We start from the raw sequence: 12,639 nt of genomic DNA, 5'->3' as shown, positions 1-12,639 counted from the left end.
CTCCTCCTCCTCCTCCTCCTCCTCCTCCTCCTCCTCCTCTTCCTCCTCACCCTCTCTCAAATCAATCAATAAATTTTCTTTTTAAAAAAGAACTCTTCTCATATCCCCCAGTGATCTGAATGGACCTTAGAGATGCCTGGGAACTGAGAAAGAGGGGACCAGAGGAGGGAGGAGATGAAGTCTGAGTCACCAAAGCTGGTGTCTTTGAGTTTTATTGGGGAGGGGAGTCCATTGTAGTGTGGGAAGGATAGATCAATAGATCTAGTGCCTGTGAAATAAAATTCGTTATCTCACCTCTCTGGAGAAGTGCAGAGCCCCCTCAGAATAGCTGGACTCAGGAAGAAGTCCATTGTCACAGTGTACCCCCCACCCCCTAACTTAGTGTCATCGGCTCTGGGACCGCTTGGGTTTGTATGGGGAACAGCCTTGGTGCGTGCAGTGCGTCCCACAGTGGTTGGCACTTGGCCCTACAGGACCCTATGAACCACACAACCTCTGGGTTTGTCTCTTCCCAGCATGCACAGCGGGGACAAAGCTGCAGGTCCATTTGTGAGACCAGCGGGTCTGTGCGGGGGACAGGGGCCTAGTCCCTAGCCTCATCTCTCGGCCAGGCTGGCCAGGATGCTAATGAGATTGTCCAGCCCCAGCAAATAGCCGTCCTCGCGGTTGCCCTCCTCCCAGGGCCTCCGATGGTCCAGGGTCTGGCCGTCAGGGAGGGGCGTGGTCTTGCCGAAGTCGATGAGCCACACACCCGCGCGATGGCTATGATCGTGTACGAAAAGCAGGGAGCTGCCGATCACCTGCCAAAACCCACAAGGTCAGACCACGGCCCTTCTGGGGAAGCCCTCACAGACCACAGACCAGGAACCTGGCCCTCCCCCCTTACCTCATGCCTCCTAAAGAACTCAGAGACCTCCAAGGTGTCCCGGATCTGCAGCAGGCGGTTCAAATACCTCCGCTGGACAGGGTAGGGTGGGAGAGGAGGGCACATTAACACTGACCGAGCTTCTGCTAACATTAGGGGTCACGACTCATGCTCTGCTTGGTAAATACCGTGGAGGAAAAACAGGCCCGCCCGTGGCGCGCAGGACAGAAGGGAAGAAACGTAAAAATTACAACACAGCGTGAGAAAAAGCGACGACAGGGGTCACATAGGCGAGGGCACTAGACAGGGTGACCTGGGGGCGTCCCTCGGTTTCAGGCGCCCCGACAGCGCAGGTGCCAGGACGCGGCGCTCACCAGCACTTCCGCATCCCCTTGCACGAACTCCTGGAAGACTCGGATCACCTGCTCCCGGCTCCGCGTGGTCTTGAAGTCTGTGCTGCAGGATCCGTCCGCTTTCTTAATTAAGGAGGTGGGACAGGAAGCGTCAGGGGCCGTACCCGCCAGAGGGGGTTGGATCATTAGAGCAGCGGTCAGCGAGACGGCCGCCGGCGGGTGCGTATTCAGGGGGGTGGGGGGCCCTGGGAGGTTTGACGCCGCGGAGTGGGTGTGCGCTGGGGTGCAGGAGCGGCGGGGCTGTGCAAAGCAAAGCGAGCCCGGCCCACCTTGATGCCCTCGATGCGGAAGCCGAGCGTGGTGCTGGAGCTGATGCCTTCCCGCCACTGCATGTAGCGGGGCTTGGTGACGGCGCGCTGCGCGTGCTCCTCCTCCGTGGGCGCCTCGGGGTCCACGGCCAGCATCTTCTTGTACATGTCCTTCCGCAGCTTGGGTCGTTCGCGGGCTTTGGTCAGCTCCTCTTCCAGGTAGGTCCTACGGAGGCGGAGGCAGCGGCGGGGCTTGAGCGGACTCACCCCAGGACCCGTCGAGCACCGCCCCGCGCCCCCGCCCGACGGTTCCCGCACGGCCCGGCAGAGCTCACGTACCTGATGCCCATCTTGCAGTCAAGTACGCAGGGCCCATCGAAGCCGTCGAGCAGGTCCTGCAACTGCAGGTAGCTCTCGCCGTCGCGCTCCACCACGCCATGGAAGGCGGGCACGCAGCCGCGCAGCGCGTCGGCCATCAGCCGCGCCAGGCAGTACCGCTCCGACTCGGAGCTGCGCTTCAGGATCAGCCCGCTGGTGCCCGCCGCCTTGAAGCTCCCTGCAGACGGGCGCCAGTTAATGCTGCCTCCCCACCCGGTACGCACCCTCCCCACCCGCGCCTGCCCGTGCTCACCCGTGTGCCCGGCCAGCTGCACCCAGGCGTAGCGCTTCTTGAAAGGGCTGATGACGGGCATGTTCACCATGGTCCGGATCTTCTGCCAGTGGCTTTTCTGAAAGCAACACGGTCGGAGCCCGCAGGTCCAGCATCTCCTCCATGCATCAGCCCTCCCTCCTCAGGACGGGGGCTGAGCCAGCCCGCCCCACCGCAAGCAGCTAGGGTCCCCTGATTCATTCATTTGTTCACTCAGGAAACTTTATTGTGCGCCTGCGTGGTGGACATTGGGACACACAGGGTGGTGACAGGTATCCAGCTTCTCAAATGTGCTGAAAAGAGCCCTGGACTTCGCGTCAGAAGGTTCAGGTCTGAACTACAGTTCTGCCGCTCAAAAGCTGAACTTTTGGGCAGGTTATTAAACTTCTCTGTCGTAGGTTTTTGTGAGCGTGAGAATCAACTGATGACCACCCTTGTTTAAAAATGCAAGTTCTTGGGTTTACCACAGGGAAATTCTAAGTTTGGGGTAGGACCAAAAACTTGCATTTCTATCATGTCTCAGGATATTTGGGGGCCTGAGAAACAAGCCTTCGGGCATCAGCTTCTTCATCTGTAAAATGGGGAAATGGCTGCTCTCACTGTGTTGTGAGTAGTAAGTGAGGCTTGAAAGTGACAGGCTCTTTCTCCCCTGCCCTCATTTCTTTTCTTTTTTCTTTCTAAATATATTTTATTGATTTCTTTACAGAGAGGAAGGGAGAGAGAAACATTGATCAGCCGCCTCCTGCACACTCCCCACTGGGGATGTGCCCGCAACCAAGGTACATGCCCTTGATCGGAATCGAACCTGGAACCCTTGAGTCCGCAGGCCGACGCTCTATCCACTGAGCCAAACCAGCCAGGGCTCCCCTGACCTCATTTCTTGGCATGAAGTAGAATGCTGGACAAATATGGATTGTTTTTTAAAATATATTTTTATTGATTTCAGAGAAGAAGGGAAAGATATAAACATTAATGAAGAAAATCATTGATCCGCTGCCTCCTGCGCGCCCCCTACTGGGGATGAAGCCCGCAATCCAGGTATGTGACCTGGTTCATAGGTTGATGCTCAAACGCTGAGCTGGACTGGATTGCTTTTTGAACTTATTTTGAGAATATGTTTATGAAAGCTGGGGACAGTGAAACAAGGAAGGGCCTAGGATAGCTAGAAGGAGCAACAGGAAAGAGGCTGCCTTGGTTCACTAGAAATGTTATGGCGAAAAAGTGAGCCAAGATGGGGCTGCTATCAGCTCACTTGAGAGTCAGAGAGAAGGGTGCCTTGGGGACAGGTTCAGGGCATTAGTCCCTGGTGAGATGCTGCTGCCCATTGCTCCCCTGGTTGCGAGCCTCATGGGTCCTTAGAGTTTAGGAGACACACGCTGCCTGTGGGGGAAGCGGAGGGGGAAGGAGAGAGCATGCCCCAATACAGATTGTTGATTCATTCACTTTGGGACCATAGGTTCCTCCCATTTAGGGAGACAGTCACAGAAACAAATCTTGACAAAGGCCCAGGGCAGGAGGCCAGCCTGGCTGGGTCTGAAGAAATAATGGCTTGAGGTTTCCCCAAATCATCTGCTATCCCTGGATGCCATATCGCTCCTCACCAGTTAGCAAGACCCAGAGCACCTTTGGTCCTAATCTGGACCTAGGAACCTGAGCTTTGGAAATGCAATACAGAGCTGAGGGTCTGTTATCTTCAATAAAACTGAGAGGGAAATGTGGGTTTTGATGAACCTCCTCCCTCATGACCACTGCTCTGGCCTCCACCCAATCCTGAGAGTGTCTCATACTCTGCACCTTTCCTCTTTCCACCAAAACCCATCATTCCTATGTCAGTGGGTTTGTAGCGCACAGGTTTGCTCATCCAAACTGCATGTCTGCTGCCTCCTCCCAGGGGTGCCTGCTTTTAGAGGAGTTACACATGTGTGCCCCCACAGGGCTAGAACCCAATAATCCAGCCGCCCTGACTAGAGGGAGTTCTCAGAGAGAGAGGGAGAACTGGGGTAGTGGTCTAAGTAGGGGAAGGCTGCTCACCATTAGTGCCTTTCCCATGTGGAGGAGATGGGGTTAGTGACAGAGCACTGGATGGGGAGTCAGGAGTTGGTTCCAGTCCTGGCTCTGTCATGTTCTAGCTGAGTGAGTCCAAGCGAGAACTTCATCTGTGTGAGCCCGTTTCCTCTGGGAAGACATAGCTGCTGCCATAACACAAGCCACCATGTACTGACCGCCTACTGTATGCCAGGCACTTCTCAGCCTCCACAAGAGAGCATTGCTACTGCTTTCCTACTGCAGTCCCTACATGGCACACCGGGGTGTGATCACGTGTCCAATCCCCGGGGAACCAGGGGTGTAGCCAGGAGCAACCCACTAGAAGCATGACAGCTCTTTCAAAACTCCTTATTCACTCTTTAAATACCTACAAGGCTTGCATTATGCTGCATAACAATCCAAGTTTTATTATAAACTCTCCCACCTCCAACTCTTCAAATAAAATTCCGGGAAGATGTATGTGCCGTGTGTATTCAGCGGCACCACCCTATGCCTTCTTCTCCCACCCTCAGTTTGAGAATCCTGATGGTGATGCATGGGGACAGCAGGTGCATGAGGTGGTGGCATTATTGCTATTTTATAGGAAGAAAGCGAGGCTCAAAGAGTTAGCATGCCCTCACTTCCTGCCTCCAGCTGCCCAGTCCCTGGTTCAAGCTATCTACCAGCCCAACCCCCTCCCTATGTTCCAACTGACCCAGCTGGTTCCAAAGTTTATGCTACCACCCGGATTTCTTTTGGGGAAAATGGGACCTCCACACTAGAAAGAGCTGTGTACTAGGTGAAGCAATTTGCAACCACAAAGTGGTGTGTTTTGGGGAAACACTGAGATCTGCCTGGAGACCCCTCTCTGTTGTCAGGATACCTTTGCCTTCATCCAAAGGAATGAGGTTAATTGTGGGACTGAGGCAGCTTTAGGGGCCTACTGGCAGACTGTGGGGGACAGTGGGACCAGAATGGAGTTAACCAGAGGGTACAACTATTTCTGTAGCCACCCCAGTAGAAGAGGGAATCAGCCTCGGGTCGAATGAGATGGGAGAACTGCATTATTCTTTCTTCTGGGATCATGTGGGAGCAGTGAGTGGGGCTGAAGAGAGACAGAGGTAGACCTGGTAGAAGAGGATTTAGCACCTGCAGTCCAGGACTCCTGCCACTTGATTGATATGTGATGACACAGCATCAACTTGCTCCCAAGATGATGTAAAATTGGGGCATCATCTACCCTTACCGCCACAATTTTGAGAGGATCATGTCAGCTGAGAGCAGCAAAGACAAAAAGGCTGGTTCTAGTCATGCAGGTTACAAAGGACTTTAATACCTACTATGTCATCTGAGCCCTCCCAGCCACCTCCTGAGGTGGTATGACAGGATTTAGCTCCCCTGCCACTAATGGATATGTTCAAACATGGAAGGAGTTGATACAAGTGTCATGGAACTCACTGCCGTTTTCCATCTTAAGGAGCTACCTGGTACCTCCCCCAGGACATAATGCATATAAAGATGCACATGTCCACCCTGGCCAGGTGGTTCAGGTGGTTCAGTTGGTTGTAGCGTCATCCCATACACCAAAAGGTTGCGAGTTTGATCTCCAGTCAGGGTACATACAGGAGGCAGCCTGTCAGTGTTTCTTTCTCACATCCATGTTTTTCTCTCTCTCTCTCTCTCTCTCTCTCTCTCTCTCTCTCTCTCTCTCTCTCTCTCTCTCTCTCCAAAAACTCAATAAAAACATATCCTGCCCTGCTGGCATGGCTTAGTGGTTGAACGTCAACATATGAACCAGGAGGTCACAGGTTTGACTCCCAGTCAGAGCACATGCCAGTTTATGGGCTTGAGCCCCAGTAGGGGGCGTGCAGGAGGCAGCCAATCAATGGTTCTCTCGCATCATTGATGTTTCTATATATCCCTTTCCCCTCCTCTCTGAAATCAATAAAAATATATATTTTTAAAAGATGCATGTGAAACATCCTTTGGTGGGTGGGTGATGATTTGGGCACATGAACAACAGCAGGGGAGATATTTTTGAGCAGGTTAGGCTTTTATTGTATGTATCTCAGAAAGCAGATTTATTATGTTACAAAGTGAAATCTACTTGAAAAGAGGGTCAAAGCACCATCCTCTGGCCCAGCCTACTCCCCACAGAAGACTGGGAAACCAACTCATCTTGGGGCAAAAAGCCCATGAGAGCTGACCCGTGTGTCTTTAAGGAAATCACAGGAGGCCCCTCTGACAATTCCTCACTCCTGGGGCTGGACTAGGAGCATCTCTCTCTGGGCAGGGCTTTGCTAGACACAAGCCTCTAACGGGCCTTTATCTAAGCTCTATTTGGAAGCCGGGAGGACTCCTGCTTCTATATCACATCAGGTACTCAGTGTACCTGCTTCCAGAACGGACCCTTTGCCTTTGGTACTCATCCCCACACTCCCTGCCTCCAGCCCTTCAGTCATTGGCGGCAGCTCTCTACCAGCCCAACCCCCTCCCCATGTTGCCACTGCCCTATCAAATGAGCACTCCCTGTGGTGGTGGTAATGGTGGTGGTGGTGAAGGCAATCAGTTTAAATTTATAAAATCATTTGCACGAAGGTATAAGTGACCCACGACTTCACCTTCCCCAGGGCATTTACTTTATAAAAAGGAAGTCAGTTAACCTAAATTCTGCTCTATAATTAGTGAAAAGTGAAGTGTGGGAGTTCTGAGCCCAGGACAGGATGGCATCCAGGTCTCCTTACCCATCCTGGAGCACTGAGAGAAGAGAAACAAGTGAACAGGAGCGAAACATCCTCTCTTCTGCTAGAGCAACACCCCACGATTGTCTTAAGAGGCAGGGAAGGCCTAAGAATACAGACACTCATGCCAGCTGTCCTTGGGGACGGGCCCCTAACGACCCCCCCCCCCCTTCCCTCGCCTGTGTAGGTTTCCCTGCCCATGACTTTTCCCTCCGCAAGAGGAAAGGCCCGGGCAGGGAGGGAGGAGGGGCTGTCCAGCCCCAAATACCCACGGGGAGCAAGGCTCCAGGCTCTTGGAAGGCTGTTGGGGGCTCCTAGGAGGAGAAGGGGAAGGACGCGTGTGCCAGGCAGAGGCAAGGTGGAGTCTTCGCAGGCCTCCTGCTCTGGCTACTCGGTTATCTGCCCAGGCCTGAGTGCCCGGGGCTAGCGCCCGGGAGCTCCTCGGCGCTGCCACAGCGCCCTTCTCCCAGGTGCATCCCGAAGGCCAGCCAGCTCCTGGGCTCTGCTTTCCTGCCTGGGGAAGCTCTCAAGGCGGCCTGGCGGGCGCGCGGTGCCGCTCCCGACCGGCCGCGAGGCAAAGTCCGCGCCGGGCCCTTCCACGCGGACGCAGGAGGCCTCTGTCAACAGTTCCTGGCTTATCTGCCGCCGCCGTGGCTGTTTGCCTTCGGGGAGGCCCCGGCGGGCTGGGGGTTGGGAAGGCCCGAGAGACGCAGCCTTGGAGCTGGACGGGCCTTCGAGAGGCCATCTGCTCCCGCTCAGCGTGGGGGGAGGCCGGCCAGAGACACCAGGGCACAGCTGCGACTGCTCCCGGAGTGCTGGCTCCTGCCGACGGCGCTCCCGGGCTTGGGTCGCAGGACCTCCTCCGCCCACGGACGTTAGAGAGAACCGGGGGCTGCCCTCGTGGGCCCCTCCCCCTGGGCCCGCCTCTCAGCTGTCAGAGATGGAGCGGGGGCGCCGCGGCCCGAACTACGCTCCGTATTTCCCAGGAGGCAGGGAGGCAGCAGATCTCTCGCTGCCCCACATCCACCTCCTGGGAAACCCCAGGCGGCACCGCCTCCCTGCTTGGGCCAGGGCTGCACTAGGAGCTACCCTGGGCCAGGGCACCCTTACTCCCGGGGAGGAGCGGGGCTCCCCGCACCTACCCGGCAGCGGGTGTGTCCTGTTCTATGAGACTTTTTCTCTTTTTTCTTTTGTGTCACAAACCATGCCGCCCTCCGGGTAATGCCGGTCTCAGGGGGTAACTGAGTCACGGATCCGCTGCAGGTCGTTCAAGTGTCTCCCCGCCTCTTCCCGTCCGCACGCGGCGGGGCTTGGGTTCCGCAGGCCGGCCGCGCCCCAGCGCTCTCCCCGCCGCGCCCGCGGCTCACGCCGCCCTTCGGGGAAGGCCAGGAGCCACCGGGGCCCGCGGGGCGCCCTTCGCCTCTCCCTCGGCTCCAGGAACACTTGCATAACGTGGATCTAGAGCAACTCCTTAGCCCTGGCCAGGAGTTATTTAAAGTATTTGGTCTTCGTTTAAACAAGGGGCACAGGACGGCTCTCCTGGGCCGCGGCACACCCCTAAGAGGCAGGCACCGGGAATGACTGCGCCGCACCCCGGCCTGGATTATTCTGATTATTCGAGGGTCAGACCAGGCCTCTGACACTAGAGGCGGCGACTAGCAGGCTGATCACGCCCTTTCGGCCTCAGTTTACCCTTCCGCGGCCATAATTAGTAGCAGCGAACGGGGAGGGCGGCGTTCCGCTGCCTGCCAGAGCTCCCGGCCCTGCGCTCCTCCTTCCCCACGTCCACGCCTTGTGCGGGCGCCGGGAGCAGACGGCGGCGGCTCCCGAGCTGAGCCTGTAGCGCCGCTCCACTCCCACTCAGGAGAGGGAAACCGTGGCAACGGCGGGGGTGGGGCCGCGGCGCGGGCGAGGGGGCGGCGAGATGGAGTGACTCGTGCGCCCCTCTCTCCCCGAGAGTTCGCGGGGCGAGCCACCCCCTCCGACCTCCCAGGTCCCACCTCGCAGCCGGCCGGTCACGATCCCCCGCCCCCACCCCACCCGGTCCCCGTGGCCGGTCGCAGACTCCTCCTCACTCGCCTTCTTAGACGCCCCAGGGCCCGGCCCGTGAACCTCCCGCGGAAACGGGGTGAAAATTGCCAAGGCGAGAGGTCCGCGGAGGCCTCCCTCCGGCCCCTAAGCCCCCGGGGCAGTGAGAACCCGGCCCCGGGCGGAGGGACCTTGGGGCGGGAGTCGGACCCCGGAGAGCGCGGAGCTGGGTCCCCCGCGCACGGCCCCCGGCCCCGCCCCCGCGGCCCGTACCTGACCCACGTCCTCGCCCGCTTCCAGCTGCACGTTGCCGCGGCTCCGGCTCTCGCTGTCGCTCAGCAGATCGTCCTCCGAGTCCTCCGGCATGGACGAGGAGCCAGTGGAGGAAAGCGACGAGGTGGAGAGGCGGCGCGGCTGCTGCAGGTGCGAGGAGCCCACGGCCGGGAGCCAGCCGCCCTCCGGCTCCGGCGGCCCGGGGCTGGCCGGGGGGACGTCTGGCTCCTCGGCGGTCACGGTCAGCTGCGGGATCACTGGGGCCGGGGGAGCTCGCGGAAGCCCGTTGGGGACTTGTCCCCCACGCCGCTTGGCCCCGCGGGCCCGGGGCTCCCCGGCGGCGGCGGCGGCGGCGACCGCGGCGCAGCGCGCCTCGAAGAGCAGGCGCAGCTCCCCGACACTCCGGCGCGGGGCCCGCTCCAGCCCGGGGCTGCAGTGCCCCCCGCCTCCCGGCCTGGCCATGCCCGTCGGGCCCCCGGGCAGGGTCATTTCCCTGCACAAGATCCGCAGCGGAGCCCACCAGCCCGCGACGCGGCGGGGACTGGAGACGCTCGGCGCCCCGGGCGGGAGACTGCCCCGAGGCGGAGCCTGCGCCGCCCGCCCGCCCGGGCCCCGCCTCGGCCGCGCCCCCCGCCCACTTCTTTCACTTTCAGAGAAAGCGCGGGCCTCCCAGGGCCCTTGCCCGGCGGAGAAGCCTCTCTGTCGCGGCTCCTGGTGTCTGGGAAGCCCAGGCGTCGTGGACAAAAAATCAGGGCCTGGCCCTCGCGGCGTCTCTCTGCGCATCCGGGAGGAGACGGGCGGGGCCGCTGCACCTCCAGGGGCTCCTGCCTTCCCTGGCTTCGCGCTGGGGAGGATTCCTCCCGGCGGCTCCCAGGTCCCTGGCCTGCAGGGAGGAGCTAGCCCTTCTCTCACCCTCCCACCCAGTCCCGCGGCCTCCTTTCCGCGTTCCATCCACCCAGGTCTCCGGGTTTCCCTCCGCCCAGTGCCCCTCCAGCACAGAGTTCAAGGCCATTGGCTTTGCAAAGAAGCCTCACCCCAGGGCGTGCGCCCACGTGGGGACGTGGTCCCAGGAACAGCCGAGACTCCTTCCCTCAAACTCCTGGCAGGCGGGGAACAGGGCCCGGGGGCGGGGCCTGGCTCTCCACGTGCCCGGCGGAGTCCGGGGCTGCACACCTGGCGGCTGGCTGAGGGGGGCCGAGGCCCCCTTCCCCTTTCCTTTTGGAGTCTGCGGCTTGGAGTCTGCTGTGTGGCTGTAAGCAAGTCATTTCCTCTCCTTGAACTGCTGCTTCTCCTTCTCAAGGTGGTTGTCCACCTCGCAGGATTGCTGTAAGAATAAAATAAAATGGACGATGTGAGAACTCTAAGACGTTGGAATAGTTTTAGTGTGGGTGGCAGAAAGAGCCAATCACAGGTTCACCTCGCTCTGAATGTGATTAGGAAAACCTCACCGACTCACAGAGCAGGGGCTGTGAAACTGGGAAGACCGCTGATAGTGGAGAAGTGTCCCATGCACTGCAAAGTGCTCATCGGTGGCATCTTTGTGGTGGGTCTTTGGCCACTTCACATGTTAGTGGTCAATTGAACTGAAAGGCTGCTTTGAGTAGAATTCAGTATTTCACAGCATTTGCCGTCTTCCCCCAAAGGCCTCAAGTGAGGATCCCTTGTCAGGTGCCTGGTGCGGAGGGATTGTTGGGGGCTCCGAGGGGAGAGTGTCCCAGAAGGACTGCCCCTCATGCTGATGGCCCAAGGGAGGAGGGGTGTTCCTGTCCTTATCAGTCAGCCAGGACCCCAGGGTGGCCCCGGAGGAGAGAACAGGAGGGCTCAGAGGAAGAACCGGGACCTTCAGCAAAGAAGAAAGATCTTGGGGAAATTGATGAAAGAGTGGGAGGGGAAGGGGGGGGAGGGGAAACTGAGGAAATGAGTGAGAGAAAGAAGAAAATGCAGGAGTTTGAACACCGAGTCCTCTGTGGAGAACCTGGGAAATCACATGGCTGCCTCCTCTGAGGCACAGAAGTCTGGAGGAGCCTGGGTGTCTGGGTGAGGGGTATACTATAGAGCTTCAAGCCCCAGAAACACCCCCGTGTCCTGCACTCACTTCTCTCCCTCCTTTGGAGCTGCCCTGGTCTGTGGTGGGAGCTGGAAAGGTACTGCCCGCAGAGGGGGACTGGGGACAAGCCCAGCACAGGGAGAGTCAGCAAGGACCTGTCAGAATCGGAAAGACAGGCAGGTGCCTGCCAGAGTCTGGGCAGTCAGATCTGAAGGCTACACTCTCCAGGGGGTACCAGCCAGAGGAGCAGGTAGAGGAACAAGCAGGGTGGGAACTGGGTCTCTGTCCTGGCTGCCGAGAGAAAAATCAGGGGCAATTTCTTTTCGTCTGGTATCAGGCACTTGCCCAAGGGTCTGTAACCAAAGAAGAGCTCTTTGCCCATACCTGCCCAAGTGTCCCTCCCTGGAAAGGCAAGGGCAAACCGGAGAATGGGTTTGAAATGAGAGCTAATTTCATAGACTTTTAGAGTGGAAAGGACCTTTAGATGTATCCTAGCCTCGAAATATAGAAGTCACAAAAGGGTTAAGGTACTTATACAAGGTCACACAGCTAGATGGTGAAATTTCAACTAGGTCCCCTGACTTCTATTCCTGTGCTGTGTTCAGTATCTTTCATTGACTTCTGGTGGCTTGTTCATTTTATCCAATGAAAGAAGAGTCTGCTTCTACCTAACCACAGGCAGAAAGCGTAAGGGCATATATCAGGGCAGGGCCTGTGGGGCCCAATATAGTTGTAGACAAGGTCAAGGGGCTCTCATGTCTTCTTAATTGAGCCAAGAATGACCTTTCAAATCCTGGAATCTTGTCCTTTGTGCCTCAGTTTCCCCAGTCCTTGAGGTCATGAGTAAATGAATGTGAGTAGAGGGATGTAGAGAAAATCAGATTACTATGTAGATGGAGGAATGGCCTCTGTGCTGCAAAAAAAAAAATTTAAAAAATGGGGAAATGGAGGCATAGAAGAATGTTTCAAGGTTTTAATGGTCATCAGGTGGCTGATCTGAGACAGGTCACGAGAGTCCCTCTGCCTTACCAAGAAGGTAAGCGTGTCTGAGGGAAGAGCTGGCCTTCCTTCTTGTGGCATCTCATTCAGGATCCTTCTCTCCCAGGAAGCCTGCACTTGGTGTGCCTGAGTTTTCCTGTGTCTCCATGGCCTTCAGAATTTATCAGGTCTGAGGGCTACACTCTCCCAGGGGGTAACAGCCAGGGCACAAAAGGTGGGAAAGCCTGGAAGTGGAGTCTGGGAGGTGAGGGGTTCCTGGGATCTTGGTGTTATTCCCCAGCCGACCTGACTTAGCACTGCCCCTCGTCTACCCTACCGAGGGCAGCACAGTGGCCCCGGTGGCAGAAGCAA

General features: G+C 57.6%; 1 protein-coding gene across 3 annotated transcripts in view; it reads right to left on the bottom strand.

The window, feature by feature from the left end:
- ITPKA (inositol-trisphosphate 3-kinase A) overlaps positions 1 to 10,179 on the bottom strand; it is a 38,554-nt gene extending 28,375 nt beyond the window's left edge. The window contains exons 1-7 of one of the 3 annotated variants that reach the window (XM_036298019.1): positions 9,243 to 10,176; positions 2,158 to 2,254; positions 1,866 to 2,082; positions 1,548 to 1,752; positions 1,240 to 1,341; positions 887 to 958; positions 178 to 800 (exon numbers count right to left, since the gene is read on the bottom strand). In XM_036298019.1, the coding sequence (XP_036153912.1) occupies positions 597 to 800; positions 887 to 958; positions 1,240 to 1,341; positions 1,548 to 1,752; positions 1,866 to 2,082; positions 2,158 to 2,254; positions 9,243 to 10,025 (1,680 nt within the window). In that variant the 5' untranslated portion in view covers positions 10,026 to 10,176 and the 3' untranslated portion in view covers positions 178 to 596. Of the gene's footprint in view, positions 1 to 177; positions 801 to 886; positions 1,039 to 1,239; positions 1,342 to 1,547; positions 1,753 to 1,865; positions 2,083 to 2,157; positions 2,255 to 9,242 lie in introns of those variants that run through there. The other 2 variants (XM_036298029.1, XR_004965875.1) reach the window with 2 other exon arrangements.
- Between the last annotated feature and the right edge of the window lie 2,460 nt (positions 10,180 to 12,639).

This window comes from Myotis myotis, unplaced genomic scaffold (assembly GCF_014108235.1).
Source record: "Myotis myotis isolate mMyoMyo1 unplaced genomic scaffold, mMyoMyo1.p scaffold_m19_p_1, whole genome shotgun sequence".
Taxonomy (NCBI): Eukaryota; Metazoa; Chordata; class Mammalia; order Chiroptera; family Vespertilionidae; genus Myotis; species Myotis myotis.
Note: the sequence above shows the minus strand (reverse complement) of the source record. Positions and strands in the feature narration are given on the sequence as shown.